We start from the raw sequence: 19230 nt of genomic DNA, 5'->3' as shown, positions 1-19230 counted from the left end.
CTTTCCTTGGCTTCCATGCCTTTGAGTTTTGAGGCATTGAGTAATGCCGCTTGCCTGCTTCCGTGCCGTGTGGACACCCAGGATACTCTGCTTCTTGCCTGCCTGGTCTTGCCTTTGTTTTAGTATGAGCCAGGTCTTAATCTTTTAGTTGTGGCATGCAAATTCTTAATTGCAGCATGTGAGATCTAGTTCCCTGACCAGGATCCAACCTGGGCCCCCTGCATTGGGAGCACAGAGTCTTAGCCACTGGACCAGCAGGGAAATTACTTTATAAACAAATTCATTTGTTTTTTTATTTTGGCTGTACCTTGCAGCCGCACTAGGGGATCGAACCCAGGCCCCTCGAAATGGAAGCACAGAGTCCTAACCACTGGACCGCTTGGGAATTCCCTGCCTGGTCTTTCTATGCATAACTTTTCTTCAGTGAACAGGCATAATTTGAATCATTCAATAGAGATTTAGTGTAAATAGACCTGCCATATGACCCAGCAATCCCACTTCTGGGCATACACACCGAGGAAACCAGATCTGAAAGAGACACGTGCACCCCAATGTTCATCGCAGCACTGTTTATAATAGCCAGGACATGGAAGCAACCTAGATGTCCATCAGCAGACGAATGGATAAGGAAGCTGTGGTACATATACACCATGGAATATTACTCAGCCATTAAAAAGAATTCATTTGAATCAGTTCTAATGAGCTGGATGAAACTGGAGCCCATTATACAGAGTGAAGTAAGCCAGAAAGATAAAGAACATTACAGCATACTAACACATATATATGGAATTTAGAAAAATGGTAATGATAACCCTATATGCAAAACAGAAAAAGAGACACAGATATACAGAACAGACTTTTAGACTCTGTGGGAGAAGGCGAGGGTGGGATGTTCTGAGAGAACAGCATTGAAACAAGTATACTATCAAGGGTGAAACAGATCACCAGCCCAGGTTGGATGCATGAGACAAGTGCTCAGGGCTGGTGCACTGGGAAGACCCAGATGGATGGGATGGAGAGGGAGGTGGGAGGGGGGATCGGGATGGGGAACACATGTAAATCCATGGCTGATTCATGTCAATGTAGGGCAAAAACCACTACAATAAAAAATTAAAAAAAAAAATAGAGATTTAGTGATGTTTGCTGAATCCCAAGCACTCTGGTGGGAGCTGGCCCATCCACAGAAAGAAGAAGGGAGGAGTGGAGATGGGGAAGGGGAGCCACTGCGTCATCGCTGGTCCTTGGGGATTTACACATCGGGTCTCACTCATTCTTTTTTTATTTTATTGAAGTGTAGTTAATTTACAAAGTTGTGTTAGTTTAAGGTGTACAGCAAAGTAATTCAGTTATATAAATATATATAAAATACATATATTCTTTTCCAGATTCTTTTTATTATAGATTATCAGACAATATTGAGTATGGTTCCCTGTGCTGTATAGTAGGTCCTTGTTGTTTTCCTATTTTATATGTATTGGTGTGTGTATGTTAAGTCCAGTTCTCATTCGTTCTAACCCATCATGGTAAGTGTGTATGAACTGTGTGTAAAAGGCTATGATGGTCCCACGCAGAGACCTTTTAACAGTGTTTAATGCTCTCCCTTATGGAGAGCAAAAACCACATATATGTATATATATATATGGTCTTTCCCCCTTCACTCCTAGTTCGCAGATTTCTACTCCATGCTCTCTCTTTGGCATCTGATAGTATCTCTCCTTTTTTCCATTTCTCTTCCCCATGCTTTGGCTGCCCCTTTCCTTTCTCCCTGGGGTGTCTGATTGAAACTTGGACATTTTCACATACTGCCCTATAACCTCATGTACTGGAGAGACATTCGTAGACCAATAGGTATACATCTTCCCCCAAATGTAAAACTATCTTATTTTTCTGTTCATACTTGATTGCCTTTATTTTTATTTTTTATAGAAACTTTTTTTTTAAGTTTCATTTATTTATTTATGGCTGCTTTGTCTTTGTTGCTGCCCTCAAGCTTTCTCTAATTGGGGAGAACAGGGGCTTCTCTTGGTTGCATTGTGAGGGCTTCTCATTGCAGCGGCTTCTCCTCTTTTGGAGCGTGGGCTCTAGGCTCGAGGGCCGCAGTAGCTGCAGCTTGTGGTCTTAGTTGCCCTGTGGCATGTGGCATCTTCCCAGACCAGGGATCAAACCCATGTCCCTTGCATTGCAGGTGGATTCTTTTTTTTTTTTTTTTTTTAATTATTTTTATATTTACGGCCGTTGCACAGGCTTTCTCTAGTTGCTGCAAGTAAGGGCTACTCTTTGTTGCAGCGTACGGGCTTTTCATTGTGGTGGTTTTTGTTTCCGAGCGCAGGCTCTAAGGCTGGAGGGCTTCAGCAGTTGCAGTGCATGGACTGCAGGGCCTGGGCTCAGCAGTGTGGCACATGGGCTTAGTTGCTCCATGGCACGTGGAATCTTCCTGGACCAGGGATCAGACCTGTGTCCCTGATTTGGCCCGTGGATTCTCATCCACGGTATCACCAGGCAGGTCTGGCAGATGGATTCCTAACCACTGGCCACCAAGGAAGCCCATATTTGATGCCTTTAATCCTTAAAACATAAATGCTTCTTTTCATTTATTGGAGATAATTTTTTCTCCTCAAAAGAAAACTATGTGTTGTTTGGCCCCCAAATACATAATCTAAGTATCGGTTTATAAATCATAGTTTTTGTTTGATATTTTTTGAAAAAATGCAGGCTTATTATAACTTTAAAATTTAGAGAAACAGAACCACCCCCATTATAATTTAAAGGAGATAAGTCCTTTAAATACTTTATAAATGTAATAATTAATAGATATACTTTAAATAGTGCTTTGTTATATATTTTTTCTTGTGGCAGTATAGCACAAACACCTTACTGTGACATTAAATATCCTTTCAAAACCGGATTTTCAAAGGAACATGGCTAAAAATATTTTTTATTAGACTTCAGTTTTTAGACTGGTTTAAAAAAATATTCATTTGGTTGCACTGGGTCTTAGTTGTGGCACACAGGATTTTTGATCTTTGTTGCGGCATGTGGAATTTTTAGTTGCAGCATGTGGGATCTACTTCCCTGACCAAGGATTGAACCCAGGCCCCTGCATTGGAAGCATGGAGTCTTAGCCACTGGACCACCTGGGAAGTCCCTTTAGAGCAGCTTTAAATTCACAGCAAAACTGAGTAAAAAGTACAGAGATTTCCTGTATTGTCTTCTGGGCTCAACACAGGAACAGTCTCCCCCAGATGGGGGAGAGTGGTATCCCCGCAGAGCGGTACACTTGTTACAATCCAGGAGCCCGCATTGGTCCATCATTATCACCGAGTCCGTAACTTACACAGGGGTTCACTCTTAGGAGACAGCTTGTTAAAACCAGCTTTCCTCCCCTTCTGCTGTAGAAAGGCAAAGGCATCACGAGGCTGGAGGAAACCAAGTTCCCGGCCATCAAGCTGGTGTACACTCTGAGGGTTCCTGAGGCCACAGTGAAAGACAGTGGAGATTACGAGTGTGCTGCCCACCAGGCCACCAAGGAGGTCAAAAAGATGAGGAACGTCACCATTTCTGTTCACGGTATACTGTGCTTCCTAAAATGCCCATCGGCCATGGTGCTCGGGATCCACCATGAGGTGATCATTGTTTAATGGAAACTCTTCCCTGTACAGAGAAAGGATTTATTGAAATCAAACCCAACTTTAACCTGTTGGAAGCTGTCAACCTGCATGAAGTCAAGCATTTTGTGGTGGATGTGCAGGCCTATCCCCCTCCCAAGATAACCTGGCTGAAGGACAACCTGACTCTGATTGAGAATCTCACGGAGATCACCACTGACATAGAAAAGATTCAGGAAATAAGGTAAAGAAACACCCTTTTCAAGTTTGCCTTTTCTTTGTATTGTATTTCTTAGATAGACTGAGGTTTGTGTGTGTCTTATGACCCCAAACAGGAGTCAATATAGAAAATTTAGCAATCAGAAATAGGGGATACTGGAAATCAGGTACATTTCATGACAATGTTGCAATGCAATAATAGTATGTTGGTAAGTATGTAACAATGAAATGAGAAGAAAGAACTGAAAAATCTCTGCTCCCAATGAAAGACATGTTCCTGGATTCAGCAAGGGATGGAGGAAAGAAAGGAAAATTGGACCCACTTGGGTTTTATATATATTCCTTGATATCCATCACCCATATTGCAAGAAGACATGTATGGTGATTCCATTTTCAGGGCAGTTATCACATATGCCTACATGAAACACAACATCATTGACTTAATTTGAAACACATTTTCCCCAGTGAGGCTTTCATGGGAAATAAGAGTAGTGTCTGAGTAAATTTGGTTAGGAGAGAACGTACAATGGATAGTTCAGATCCTTGCTCTCTGAGGAGCTGTAGACTGTTGTCATCTCTTAACTAGTGGTGGAGTTTTGTGCAAGTCACCATTCAGCCTCAGCTTCCTCATCTATAATGTAGGGTTAATAATACCTTATGTCCTTCAAGATGAGGAACTGGATGATATTTTGAGGTCTCTTGAAGCTTTAAGCTCTGATTAGAATCTGAGAGCAGAAGATCCCTCTTGAAGGGCTCAGCTAATCCAGCCCTACATGTTTGTCAGAAACCTTTCCAAGGAGACAAAATCCTCTATTTCAAGCCTTCAGGAAAGAGGAGAAGGTAGCACCTCTGCCATTAGTTCACTTAATTTCAGGATTTGCTTCCTTCTTTCTGAACTGAATGTGTAACTGAGAAGCAACATCTGGGAAAATGGAATGTGACAACCTCTGTGGAACAGAGGTTCTATCTAGAGATAGAAGTGGGATACTGGATCCAGAAGGCTTGCTAAGACACGAAATGTAGGAACACAGAGAAGTGGACAGTGTCTAACTTTCTACTAGGCTGTGAGGCCAGAGAGAAATAGGGTGATCCCAGCGTAGCCAACACTTGAGACACCCAGGGCTGTCTGCAAGCTACCATCAGTCGCGATGGCCAGACAGTGGTTGTCCGCAGAGCAGTCCAGGAGAGCTGTCTCTTAAGGTGTTTTTTGATTTCCTCCAGCACATCATCTTCTGGTCCCCATGACAGGCCAGGGAATGTAAGGATGCACACGATGGAGGGGTGTCTGGTTTCCCTAATACTAGTGGATTCACAGCTTCCTTGGCTGGACAAGTGCAAAAAATGAATGACGGCAGACTGTCTGGTCACCGGCAGCCAGGGGTGCTTAGGGGGCTCTAAAGAAACCCATTCCAGAGGTGTTCAGTTTGGTGCGGCAGAGGGAAAGCCAGCCTGGTGTGCTCATCACGCCTCCAGCATCCAGTGTCTTGGCTGGAAGACTTGACATTTGCATGCTATCTTGGAGCCTCTGAAATGCTTTCCTATAGATTGGTTCATGTAATTAATTCTCACAATGACTCTACGCCTTGCATATAGTTATCCCTTATGGTACCCGTAGGGGACCTGAGGCTTGGAGAGTTTCAGTAATGCCCCAGGTCTCCTCCTTCCATGACCAGCGCCCTTCCTCTCACTCCGCTTGCTCTTCCACGCTGTTGTAAAGGACAGTCAGATGGGCAGATGCTTTACTGATGCGCGCACGCACACACACACACACACACACACACACAACGAAATGTCATTTATTATACGTGTAAGCAATCTTTTGGAGAAACTTCTCTTTAATGAGGTGTGAAAGCATATGTTTCTCTATTTTTTTTTTTCAAGATGCATCTTGCACTTTAAAAACATTCACACCTAAAGATGGTGCATTGTAAGAAGCCTCACTCCTGTCCTCGTATGCATTGGTACCTCCTCCTCCCCACCCACAAGGAATACTATTACTAGTTTTGTTAGGAAGGTTTCTTATGAAACCTTCCAGAGTTTTTTAAGCAAATACAAGCAAGCAGGAGTTTTATACCCCAGTGACCTCTCCATGTCAATCCAGAGACAGTGTCTCTATTGTTTCTTCCAAGGATGTTCCAGTATTTGGCTGAATCACTCATATGATGGATGTTAAGGGGAATCAAGTCTTTATTTTTATTTTGTATTGGAGTATACTTGCTTAACAGTGTTGGCAAGTATTTTTTTCTTAAACATAAAAATCCAGGATTAAAATAAAAGGAAAGATGGTAAGATTTGTTTTTTCCCATCTAGAAGTCAGGCCTTAGCAGAACTGACAGCTCTTGTAGCCACATAAGCCATTGCTCATCTCTGGTCTTCTGTTTAAGAATGAAATGTCTATAGCTCAGACCTTCAGTGCATAGATAATATAAGGAAAATCCCAGGAAAGAGATCATATGGACAAGATGTTTTTTAACAACATTTGAATTGAATATGGTAATTGCTTAACGACTGGTATTTATTGGGCTACTCCTTGCTGAAACACAGTCCTTTTCTTTTAAGTTATCGAAGCAAATTAAAGCTGATCCGAGCAAAGGAAGAAGACAGTGGCCATTATACTATTGTAGTTCAAAATGAAGATGATGTGAAGAGCTATACTTTTGAACTCTTGACTCAAGGTATGTAAGAGCCAGTTAATGATAACTCTGGCTCGGTGGGTGGGTGACGGAGAGTCTCCCGAGAAGAGCCTGGCCTTGTCCCCACAGGTCTTGGAAGGAAAAGCAACCCTTTCAGGGGAGAAGCAGGGGCTTTGGGTGGCAGGTGTAGCTCTGTTGGACTTATGAATTCACATAATTCTGGGAGGTTCCAGGCTAGCTTGAATTGTCTGACTTGGAATTCTAGGCTCCAATTGCTTCCTTAACCACCTATTTCTCAATTAGGTACTTCCAGTTCTGGAAAGAGCGAAATGATATGCTTTGGTCCAGATGACGATAAGTTGTTTCAGAGTGTGTTGGCTTTTTGTGCCTAGCGTTCCTTATAGACCTCTATAGAAGCCCCTCCCAGAACGGAGTGCCCAAGTCTGTTTATAAGCCAGTTTAGCACCTATTCACTGAGCACCTACCGTGGGCCATGTACTGTCTAGGTAGGCTCGTTTGACCCTCATAGTCAATCTGTGATACACGTATTAGCATATTTCTAACTTATTTGATCACCGGTTACAAACAAGAATCTAAAATGTAATAATATTGCACTTCGGTAAATGCTCCTTTAGATCCTACCATTTAGATTAATCTGTAAGCTGATTCCCAAGCTATAACATAACTCTAAGAGCCTCTTTGTCTTTCAAGTCAAATAAACATGGGGCTTTTGCTTTCTTTATACCAGATTTAAAGCACCACAGGGCACAGATGCCTTAAGCATGCTCTTAACCGATTAGATCTGTGCAAACCTGGAGTGTTATTATGCACATGACTGGTCTCAGCTCCCTGCTGGGTGGTTGGTTGATTTATAGGTTCAAACGTTATGTGGGCAAGTTTTGAACTCATATTCCACTTGGTAGTTCCCCAAAGTTCTGGTGTGCCAACCATCCAGTTCTGATTTCTTTTCACCTCCTGCAGTTCCATCCTCCATACTGGACTTGGTTGACGATCACCATGGCTCTAACGGGGGCCAGACTGTGAGATGCACGGCCGAAGGGACCCCTCTTCCTGATATCGAGTGGATGGTTTGCAAGGATATTAAGAAGTATGGAACACATTCCTTTCTCTTTTGTGGTCAGGCTGTTTCTTCCTTGGCACAAAGAACCTCAAATGCATTTTATTTCTTTGGCTGGCTCTGTTTTTGGCATTTGTGATTCTTATTTGGCCTAGGTCAAACTACAAGATAGCGTTCCAAACATGGACCATGCGTGTGCGCGCACATGCGTGTTTGCATGTGTAGGTGTGTGCATGTGCTTTTGTGTTCATGAGTAGCTGTATGAAGAAGGTCTACAGCCTTCAACGGATTCTCAAAGGGTCTCTAATCTCAAAAGAGCACGAATTTAAAGACCCGCTCTAAGAGGATCTTTCCTACCATGTTTTGGTAGGCCCATGTTTTCATCTCACATTTGTCTTTGGTGAACTTTATTTGGTGGCTAGACTGGCGTGTCAACATGCATGATGATACTGCCCAGGGGGCTTCTCTCTACCTGCTGGGTGGTGGGAGGTAACTTGCCAGTCCCTCCACCCTTCGTTCCTCGACCTTCTCTATTGGGCACCTGAGCAGTGTGCTTACACTCCTTCCCGGGGTGCCCGCTGTGCTCCGAAGCCTCTGAGCTTCTCTTGGAGGCTGAGATTCCTCCCCCTGGCACCCGAGGCCAACAGGCACTGGACTTGGATCTAGACTGGGGCTGGATTCTAGGTCCAATCCTAGTTATGCCTGAGGGGGTCCCCACAGTGAGGGGTGGAGAAAAGGGAGGGCACCAGGCCTTTTTTGGAGGGGTGGGATGTTGGGATACTTAAACATTCTTGAAGTCCAGTTTGCTCAGGGGTTCAAGGCTGTGACAGGTAGTTCTGTTGTATTGAACTTGTTTATCTCTGCCTTGCCTTCATAAACAGTTAACTTAAAATTTTTTTTATTTATTTGGCTGTGCTGAGTCATGTGCATGCGGCATGCAGGATCTTTAGATGCCAGCTCTCAGTTGGGGAATGTGGGATCTAGTTCCCTAACCAGGGATCAAACCCAGGCCTCCTGCATTGGGAGCTCAGAGTCTTAGCCACTGGACCCGCAGGGAAGTCCCAACAGTTAACTTTTAATTACCCACATGTAGGTTATTCTCTCTCGGAGAACAAGTTTTAAGGTTAATCTGCATCTAAAACACCAATCTGTAGCCTTGCAAATGCAGACAGGGTCAGCGCTGCTTGCCGTCTTAAATGATTCTCAGCACTCCACCCCCAGGGCTCCCCACAATGGGCTCCTTATCTATGCCTTTTACTCTCTCCAGATGTAACAATGAAACTTCATGGACAGTTTTGGCCAACAACATTTCAAACATCATCACAGAGGTTCACCCCCGAGACAGGAGCACGGTGGAAGGCCAGGTGACGTTCGCCAAAGTGGAGGAGACCATTGCAGTCCGGTGCCTGGCCAGGAACCTCCTCGGGGTGGAAAGCCGAGAACTGAAGCTGGTGGCTCCCAGTGAGTAGCTCGTGGGCCGGGACAACTAAGCCTTCAGCTGATCCCTTCCTCCCTTCGGTGGAACTTTGAATCCCAGATGGGATCCTATAGGACTGAAGGTCCAGATGCCCTTAAAGGGCTTTCCCTGGGCATCTATGTGGGACCCCTTTCTTTTGTTTCAGATCTCAAACTGCATCTTTCTGAGGCCCCTTGGTATTTTGTTTGTCTATAAGTATATAGCTACCTAGTCTCTTTGGTCTGGCGTGGTGTTGGAGGATGGGGAAGGAGGATCTTCTGCCTTGTTGCTCCTTGTGACAGTTGAGACAGGTTGACTTCTTAAAAAACAAAAAAAAATTAGTGGAGCCCAAAGCAATATAAGTATACAGCAACCTTTCAAAATACACTGCACTTAAGTTTCTGAACTAATGACATCGCTCAGCCTCATTTATCAGTCTTTATATTCCAGTTCACATTCCAGAGCACCTTTGGAGAAAGAATTGTGTTCCCAACCGAATTTTGTCCCTTGCCCGTCCAGGGGAAGAGTTGGAGTAATGTCATGCATGTAGATAATTGAGAGATGATCTTGTCCATTCCCCAAATGAGCCAGGCAGCCCTTAAGCTTCTCCACCAGTAGAGAGAGATTTCCAATCCCAGAAATGGCCACCCCGCCTTCCTGCCCTCCTGCGAATCTGTGCAAATTCTCCACCGTGCCCCTCTCTTGTCCTCTAGCTCTGCGCTCTGAGCTCACTGTAGCGGCTGCAGTCCTGGTGCTGTTGGTGATTGTGATCATCTCACTCATTGTCCTGGTCGTCATTTGGAAACAGGTAGATGTTTTTTAAAGAACTAAAAATCATTACTGATAAGAACAAGAAGAGCAACCTAGCTCAGTGCTTGGCACAGAGAAGGAGCTCAGTAATGAGATGATGAGTGAATGTTGTTGAATCCTTCCGTGTCAGTCACTTTGCTGCCGTGGTTAAGCTTTGGTATCTTCGGACATTGGTAATTCACCAGTTACCTGTCCTTGTCATTTATAGAAACCAAGGTATGAAATCCGTTGGAGGGTCATTGAATCAATCAGCCCCGATGGACATGAGTACATTTATGTGGACCCGATGCAGCTGCCTTATGACTCGAGATGGGAGTTTCCAAGAGATGGACTCGTGCTTGGTAAGCTCCGGCCCTGCTGGGTGATCGCCCAGGACTCCTTTTGCTTTGTCCACTGCTTTACTCTTCACAGGCCTGTGGAGGAACAAAGGATCTGAACTTGTGCTTAGTAAGAGTGAGGTGTTAGAAATTGGCTTTTTTGGAAATATTTTTCTGCCTTTGAAAATGAGCCAATTGGATCACTGCGATGGTTTTGTTTTTTTTTTTAAAACCTCCTTCCATAGCAAATTACAGGTTAAGAAAATTTTACAAAGGAAGAAGTGACTATAGGGAGACACCCATCAGAGTGGCTTTGTTTTGGAAATGATACCCATTGGAAATGAGATGAACTTCTGTGATGAAAAAGGAACAGATGAAAAATGAATGAGGACAGTCCAAAAATATGTTTTGACCCAGTACCTTCTGAGGATGTAGTAGATTCTTCTTTAAAAATAGAATGTAAAAATATAAGTTTTTGCATTTTAAAGCAAAACATGAAAAACTTCTCAAATATTTCAGTCTTGGGTTGAGACCAAGTACAGGAAACTTTAGTCAAGAGATTTTTTTTTTTAAATTACATTCTAAATGAATGAAAACAGGACAAAGACAATGAAGGTGAGAGCTAGAGGTTGTGTCATCATGAATATTCTAACAGTATGTCCTTTGGAGGACGCCGAAGGCATTTTTAAATTATCTACTTGTCTCATTCCAGAAAGCAGCCAAATTAGGTCTTCCTAGAAAGTTACTTAAACTGAGATCAAACAAGACACGCTAGTGTTTCTCATTCAAATACCTATGTCTGAGAACTAAGCTTGCTTTATTATATTTTCTTCCTTGTTTTACAAAAGGTGAGGAGCTTAGGGAAGTTAAAAAGTAATAAAATACGGAGAAAAAGGGGCAACATTTGTCGCTAAGAGGTGTTGCTGTGTCTCTCTGCTCCTGTGTGTTGCCGAGCTGCTGGGGAAGTGGTGCCTTTGCAGGAATAAGTCCCAGCCGGGCAGACGTGTAGTCAGCGGCGCTGTGGGCTCTCTGTACCCGTTAGGTACCCCTGGTTTGAGGAAATGTCTGTTCTAGACTGCAGACTCTTTAAGAGTGGGCACGACACGGGAAGGAAGACAGGGAGTTTGGGATGGACATGTGCACAATGATTTTTAAAAATGGATAACCAGCGAGGACCTACTCCACAGCACAGGGAACTCTGCTCAATGTTACGTGGCTGCCTGGGTGGGAGGGGAGTTTGGGGGAAAACGGATACCTGTGTAGGTATGCCTGAGTCCCTTCTCTGTTCTTCTAAAACTTTCACAACATTATTAATTGGCTATACCCCAATACAAAATAAAAAGGTAAAAAAAAAAAATTGTGGGCACGAGAGCCTCCATTTCCCTCTGTATCTCCCACCACATGGCAAAGTGTTTTGCTTCTGGGCATGTTTAGCCTTCTCTCTTCTTGGTCTTCCTAATAGACAGACAGCAAGAGGGCCAGCCTGAAGTTTGCTTCATCACTGTCGGAATCAGTAATGTCCTGAATAGGGAAGTATTTCCAGTGGAGAAGCTTCCCTGGTGGGGAATGTGGGACACCTGCCTGCAATGTGGGACACCCGGGTTCAATCCCTGGGTCGGGAAGATCCCCTGGAGAAGGAAATGGCAAAGCCACTCCAGTACCCTTGCCTGGAAAATCCCATGGATGGAGGAGCCTGGTAGGCTACAGTCCATGAGGCCGCAAAGGGTCAGACAAGACTGAGCAACTTCACTTTCACGTTCACTTTCACTTCCAGTGGAGAAAGGCTTTTTGACGCAAAAGGTGCCCCTGTTTGCGTGGGGCAAACAGGGTGGGGAGCCCGGAGGTTTGGGCCAGAGCCACAGAGAGCACGTGCCGTAGAGCCTAGGCTTTGGCTCAGCTCTCCAGCCGGTAGGCGAGTGCTCACACCAGGGAGGGCTGCCGCTCCTTTCTTCCCGTCTGTTTTTCCTTTTCTTTGCAAATGTTATGTGACAAAAGCAATTACACTAATTTCCTTCCCTGTGGGCTCAGTTCTGGTTTTGACATGATGACTTGGAGGAGTTATTATGCTTTCTCCATATGGGAAAAACACCACCCAGCTGCGCACCCATGATTGCTGGCTGTGGTAAATGAATCGGAGGAGATGCCTGATTCTGTGTGTGTTGATGGTTCTGGTTGCCCACAGGTCGGATCCTGGGGTCTGGTGCATTTGGGAAAGTGGTTGAAGGAACTGCCTATGGATTAAGTCGGTCTCAACCTGTCATGAAAGTAGCAGTGAAGATGCTAAAACGTAAGTGCCCCTTTTCTGGAGACTTCTTGAACATGGAGATATTAAACTCAAAAATCACACAGCCAGTAAATGTCAAATTTAGGACTAGATCTTAGTTCTTTCAACTCTAGGTTTTTTGTGTATTTAGACTCTTGTCAGTGAGGTTTATTTAGAGCATTCTTGTCACTTATATGTTGGAAAAATCAAGAGTTATTTTTAGTAGCTTCTTTTTACCCTGCAGACTTGGGATAAGTTATTGGTGTGTACTGAGTTACTAGCCATTTCCCTTTGAGACTGTTGGTAAATAAAATGATACCTAGTTGTAGGGCTAGCCATGCTTTTGGCTTTTTCTGGGAAATAAATAATTCAGTTGAACTGATGTATGATTTATTTCTTCAACAGCCACAGCCAGATCCAGTGAAAAACAAGCTCTCATGTCTGAACTGAAGATTATGACCCACCTGGGGCCGCATTTAAACATCGTGAACTTGCTGGGCGCCTGCACCAAGTCAGGTAGGCTTGCTCACCTGAGAGTGAGGGTTTTCCTAGCACACCTACCATTGCGAAGACTGTCCAGGCTTTTTAATCCCCGACGATGTACCTCCAGACATGCCAGCAAATGTCGGTCTGTTGAATGGGGTCGTGGACTGAGTTCCGCTGAGGGAAGCCCCCTGTTCCTGAGCAGTGTCTTTTACCACTGTAGATACAGTAAGTTCATGGCTTCTCTGTTCTTCATGTTCATGCTCATCTCCAACTGGTTTTGGACCCCACAGGCCCCATTTACATCATCACTGAGTACTGCTTCTATGGGGATTTGGTCAACTATTTACATAAGAATAGGGACAGCTTCCTGAACCACCATCCAGAGAAGCCAAAGAAAGAGCTGGACATTTTTGGATTGAACCCGGCTGACGAAAACACAAGAAGGTAGGTGCAGAGACAGACGCTGCTGTGAATCACTGTCTTATGCATGCGTGCGTGCTCAATCGCTTCAGTCATGTCCGACTCTTATGGACCCCATGGACTGTAGTCCACTTGGCTCCTCTGTCCATGGGATTTTCCAGGCAAAGATACTGGAGTGGGTTGCCATTTCCTCCTCCAGGGAGGTAATGTCTTATGAGCCTCACCAGTGGAGACAACCCTTGTCCTGATGGAGATCACGTCTACAGATTCAGGGCCAGGAGGTAGCAAGACTTAAAGTCAACTACCCTGCTTCATCACCCCATGACATGTTGCTGAGAGATACCCCATGTGTGTAGGCATTTTAGACAGGATATCATGTTGGGGAAAGCTTTGCTGATAGGTTTGAATGAGAGGAAGAGTCGAAATCATCCTGGGAGCCAGTTGCTGTTTATGTGTGGTCCACTTCAGACTTCCAGATGTATCTCTGGCCAGGGAAGCCTCAGTGCTCATATCTTGTGAGAAACTATCTGAGGATTTACAAGTTTGAGACACTGGTCCTTGCTGAACCCAGGCATATCAGTCAGGCCAATGAAGTGATGATTGCCACTGTAGATATCTAAAGTGACTGAAAAGATCGCTGTAGATATGACGTTCTGCAAGATCAGAATGTATGTGAATTCACTTCATATTAAATTACTCGATGGACACCAAATTGGTGTTAAATTTACTGAGTAGAAGAAATCGTCTGTCCAAGCCACTTGGTCACGTGGTGAAGCTTTGTGGCCTGTGAACTGAAAAACAGAATAAAGACAGAGTTGAGCTGAGTGGTCTGTGTGTGTGTGTGAGATCCGCAATTAATGCTCATCTGCCCGACTAGACCACCCACGTGAAGGATGCAGGTGACTGTGCTTTTGTTTCCCCTGCTGCCCCTGTGCCCACCACTGCCTCACACATGGTGGGTACCTGGTCCTCATCTGCTGAGTGCTGGATGATCACTCCAGAGGGACACCCTGGCTAAGGTTTCTTTTTCTGTTTTTATAGTTACGTTATCTTATCTTTTGAAAACAATGGTGACTATATGGACATGAAGCAAGCTGACACCACACAGTATGTCCCCATGCTGGAAAGGAAAGAGGTTTCTAAATACTCAGACATCCAGAGAGCGCTGTATGATCGCCCAGCCTCGTATAAGAAGAAATCCATGTTAGGTAAAGATGTCTTTGCTTGTGCTTGGGGTGCTGAGGTCTTCCAGTGGTTTAATATGATACGTAGATGACTCAGAAGGCCTGGTAGGCAGGACTGTCAGGCCACACGGTCCCTAACTGCAGATGTGTGCACCTGGGTTTGTGACATGTTGTTGCAGGTCTGGCCTGTAATTTTTTTTTTTTTAACTAGAACTCATACTAGTTAAACTCTCTTTATTTATTTATTTATCTGTGTTTGGCTGTGCTGGGTCTTCATTGCTGTGTGTGGGCTTTCTCTAGTTACGGTGACCGAGGGCGCCTCTGTTGCGGTGGGCAGGTTTCTCGTTGTGGCGGCCTCTCCTGTTACAGAGTACAGTCTCTTGATGTACGGGGGTCTGTAGTTGGGGCACATGGGCTTAGGTGCTCCACGGTGTGTGGAATTTTCCAGACCTATGTTCTTTGCATTGGCAGGCAGATTCTTAATCACTGTAACACCAGGGAAGCCCTGGCTTGTGAACTGAAAAAAGGAAAAAGAATAAAGACAGAACTAACATAATGAATTTTTCAGATTTTAAGTGTAGTCATTTTATTAATTTTATTTTGTCTGACTTTATTGAGATATTAAGATATGATTGACGTACAAGGCTGTGTACATTTAAGGTGTACAGTGTAATGATTCGACTTACAAACATCGTGAATGATTACCACAGTAAATTTAGTGAACATCCATTTTCTCACATAGATACAAAATAAAAGAAAAAGAAAATTTTTTTCCCTTGTAATGAGAACTTTTAGGATTTTGCCTCTTAAATTTCATATGTAAAATGTAGCAGTATTAATTATATTAATAATGTTGTACATTGCATCCCTGAATTGTACATTTTAAAACATAACCATTTTAAAGAATTATTTATTCTGACATAATAGTATTCATTTTTGGTTTAACATGCCTTTTTTGTTTTAAATGAAGGTATGGTGGTAGTTATTTTTTCTCAGTGCCCTTACTTGGTAACATTAAAATCTGGCAATCTTTTATTGATTCCTAATATTATTTTTAAAAATTCAATTATATAAATCTCTATATCTGTGTTTGATAGCCCTAGCTGTTAGCTTTGCTAATGCCCAATTTGTGATAGAAAATGAAAAGTGGACAATTTGAGGTTATATTATCTGACAAGGGTGTTGGGTGTTTCTACTGAATGTTGTTTGAAGGAAGATCCATTTGTTTTCAAAGCAGATGAGCATGTGGCAGGGTTGATTGATTTATAAACTCCAGGGAGCCTAGCTGATGCTCATACCATATGGACCACCCCACATCTGGTAGGGGGGTGGCCCCTGCAGGGTTCTAGTATAATCACAGGCTTGGATCTGGGAGGAGGCTTCGGGAGAGATCTGACCATGCTTTGTTGCATAATTTTATATTACTGGGTCTGAGACCTCCCCTAGGTCCTGCCTAAAAGGTGTTGTGCTGCCATGGAAATTGTTTTGAAAATCACTGATGTCCTCTGGATGCTTTCAGGGTTCTTGAATGAAAGGTACAATCATCGAAAAAAAAAAAGAAGAATGTGCTTGTTTTGCAAAGCGTAGTACATAATAATATTTTCCACCGCTGCAGCTCCAAGTTCCATTCCCCTCTCAGTGCCAACTGGGTAAACTTCCAAGCCTTTTAAAAGGTTGGCCAACGAGACTTGTCGGAACCAACACTTCCGCTCCCCTCCTGTATTGTTAAAAATAGTTTACATTGCTTCCCAGGCCGGACCTGGCTCCAGATGTCAGGAGAACCTGATTCATGCTTAGCCCGGGCCCGGTTGGCAGGCAGACCATTGCTTTCTGGCTGGAAAAATGTGAATGGCTGCAGCTACTCTGTACTTTCCTGAGCTTTTTCAAAAAGTGCTGAGAGCTGCTGGCCTAGATTGCCTCCTTCCTCGAAAACCCTGGGACCCTTCCAGGCGGGACCAACTGGGGAAAGTAGGCAAGTTACAGAGAAAGGAACTACATGCAAAGTCTTTGGCACTGAGCTTTAAGATTGCTACTCCAGCCTGATTGGTGGCTAATTCCATTCATAAAGTAAGCCAAGTGCTATGAAGGTGGCTTTAAAAAGAAAAAAAAAGCAATTCCTAGAAGCTGCTTTTTCTTAGAGGCTTCATGTACATTCATCATAGAAGATGCGTGGGTGTGGGTGTGAGTGGGTGTGTGGCTTAAAGTGGCTTAGGTGATTTGCTAAAGGAAAATTTGGGAGCAGAACAACAAAAATATGTGTGAGAACCTGTTAGTCTAGTCATTATGGAGACATATATTTAAACCAAGTGTATGTATTTACAGATATATTTCTTTTTATTTATTTATTTTTGAAATTAAAAAAATTATTTATCTCTGGCTGCACTGGCTTTCTCAAGCTGGGGCGAGTGGGGGCTCCTCTTCTTCGTGGTGCTCGGGCTTCTCATTGCGGTAGCTTCTGTCTTGTTGTGGAGCATGGGCTGTAGGGCACGTGGGCTTTAGTAGCTGTGGATCTAGGGCTCTAGAGCAAGAACGCAGTAGTTGTGGCACACAGGCTTAGTTGTCCCACGGCACGTGGAACCTTTCTGGACCAGAGATGGAACCTGTGTCTCCTGCATTGGCAGGTGGATTCTTTACCACTGAGCCACCAGGGAAGTCCGTATTTCTTTTTAAAGAGGACATTTCTGCAGTTTACACTCACCTGTGAGGTCTTGACACTATGAGAACATGATCGTAGGTACGTTCCCTAGACAAGCCTCTGCAGCCTGGTGAGTGGCCCAGCCTTGTGAGAGTGTCAAGGTGGCTGACGTTTCATGCTGTCCACTAGCGCCAACACACTTAATTCTTTTCCTGCAGACTCAGAAGTCAAAAACCTCCTTTCAGATGATAACTCAGAAGGCCTGACTTTGTTGGATTTGTTGAGCTTTACCTACCAAGTTGCCCGAGGAATGGAGTTTTTGGCTTCAAAAAATGTAAGTGTGTTCAGACAACAGAGACCTCCTTAGACCCAGGCCTTGCTCTGAGTGAGGTGAGCATGGAAGAAGAGTTGTGGAGGAGCCAGTTGCCACGTGGCTTCTCAGGAGCCCTTCCTGGAAGGTGAGCGGGCCCTCCAGCAGGATCAGGTGTCTGCTTTTCTCCAGAGCTTTCTCCCTCCTGGGAGGCACTGGGTTGAAAGCCTGGGCGAGGGGAGCCCTGTGGGCCAGGACAGTCTTCCTGGGGCACCGCGGAGGTGCCCGTGCAGTGGGTGTGCTATCACTGGCCGGTGGATTGACCCCCATCCCGTCTCCCCTGTCTGCGCAGTGTGTCCACCGGGACCTGGCGGCTCGCAACGTCCTCCTGGCGCAAGGGAAAATCGTGAAGATCTGTGACTTTGGCCTGGCCAGAGACATCATGCATGATTCGAACTACGTGTCCAAAGGCAGTGTACGTGCCCCTGCCTCGTTTGGCATGCTTGCCCTCCCTTACTTGAATCTCTGAAAGCAGATGTTGCTTCTCGCCATTCACAGCCCGGACTTTTAACATGGAGTCCATGACATTCATGAATGGGCTCCAGGGGTCAGTAGGCAAACCACAAGCTCTACAGACTGCCTGGGTGTGAGCGCCGGCTCACCACCTACTAGTGTAGGGACTTGGGACAAGTGACTTGGCCATTCTGTACCTTGGTTTCCCTGACTGTATCGGGGAAATGTTATCAGTACCTCTCTTCTGAGTTGCCATGGGGCATTAGATCAGTGGATTTGTGTAAAGTGCTGAGGACAGTGCCTGGCACTTACAAAGCAGCCAAGTGTTAGCTATTAATATGTAAATTGTGCATTCATTTCCAAGGAGCACACCCTTGGAGAGTATCAAATTTTCAGATGGTGTCTGTGACCCTGAAATATTAAAGCCATTTGAGTTAATACATCTTAGAGGCACAATTTCCTTAAAGATACTCATTCTGTTCTACATTTGAACCTTCTTCCCATTGTTTCTTACAGTTCAAAACTGTAATTGGCTCTCAGTTCACTGGATCTGTTCTTAATTTTGTTCCTATGAACACCTGAAAATAGGGGACAGGTCCATTTAAGGCTCATACCTTTGGGATAAAAATTCAGGATTAAAAATCTTTGGATGTTACTCCTTGGGAGGGCATAAGAGACAAAAGTGAGCACCCATCATTCATAAGATATGTATATAGAGCACCCAGGAGGTGCCAGGTACTCTTCTAGTGCTGGGAGTACAGACGCTCATGCAGAGTAAAGTTCCTGGTGCGAGTTATTATTAGCTCCAAGAGAAGCCCTTTCTATTTTTGCTGCTATAGGCTATTGCTGTACATGCTGGGTTTAATGTCCTTCCCCTTCCCCGCAGACCTTTCTCCCCGTGAAGTGGATGGCTCCTGAGAGCATCTTTGACAACCTCTACACCACGCTGAGTGACGTCTGGTCCTATGGCATCCTGCTCTGGGAGATCTTTTCCCTTGGTATGGGCCTAAAGCTCCGCTTGTTTGGGTTGTTCTGGAATAACACTGGAAGGGAGACGGCTGTGTTTTTCAAGCTTGGGGATGTAAATAATGTTAAGATACCTGGTGTTAGTCAAGTGGAATGTAGCTGATTAACACGTTGTGCACTTACGATGGCTAGTGTGTGTCCAAGCGGTCTGAGAAGGGATCTTGGGGGGCTGAGCCCTTGCCCCTGGCCTTTGCCTCCCTCTTTCCTTTGGGCACATCAGAGGAACTTTCTCCTACTGGAGATGCACCTGATGACATCCACTCACCAGCTGCTGC

At 44.5% G+C, this 19230-nt stretch overlaps 1 protein-coding gene across 10 annotated transcripts in view; it reads left to right on the top strand.

Moving 5' to 3' along the window:
* Positions 1-19230, top strand: part of PDGFRA (platelet derived growth factor receptor alpha) — a 48654-nt gene that overhangs the window by 16508 nt on the left and 12916 nt on the right. For all 10 annotated transcript variants that reach the window (XM_043906746.1, XM_043906753.1, XM_043906751.1 and 7 more), the window contains exons 6-19: positions 3396-3567; positions 3660-3849; positions 6384-6499; positions 7439-7565; positions 8803-8996; positions 9705-9799; positions 10010-10142; positions 12301-12405; positions 12787-12897; positions 13158-13311; positions 14329-14495; positions 17325-17440; positions 17769-17891; positions 18816-18927. In XM_043906746.1, coding sequence (XP_043762681.1) covers positions 3396-3567; positions 3660-3849; positions 6384-6499; positions 7439-7565; positions 8803-8996; positions 9705-9799; positions 10010-10142; positions 12301-12405; positions 12787-12897; positions 13158-13311; positions 14329-14495; positions 17325-17440; positions 17769-17891; positions 18816-18927 — 1915 coding nt within the window. The remainder of the gene's footprint in view (positions 1-3395; positions 3568-3659; positions 3850-6383; positions 6500-7438; positions 7566-8802; positions 8997-9704; positions 9800-10009; positions 10143-12300; positions 12406-12786; positions 12898-13157; positions 13312-14328; positions 14496-17324; positions 17441-17768; positions 17892-18815; positions 18928-19230) is intronic.

Source organism: Cervus elaphus, chromosome 6 (genome assembly GCF_910594005.1).
Source record: "Cervus elaphus chromosome 6, mCerEla1.1, whole genome shotgun sequence".
Classification (NCBI taxonomy): Eukaryota; Metazoa; Chordata; class Mammalia; order Artiodactyla; family Cervidae; genus Cervus; species Cervus elaphus.
The sequence above is the reverse complement of the archived record's forward strand: the minus strand, read 5'-3'. Positions and strand labels throughout refer to the sequence as shown.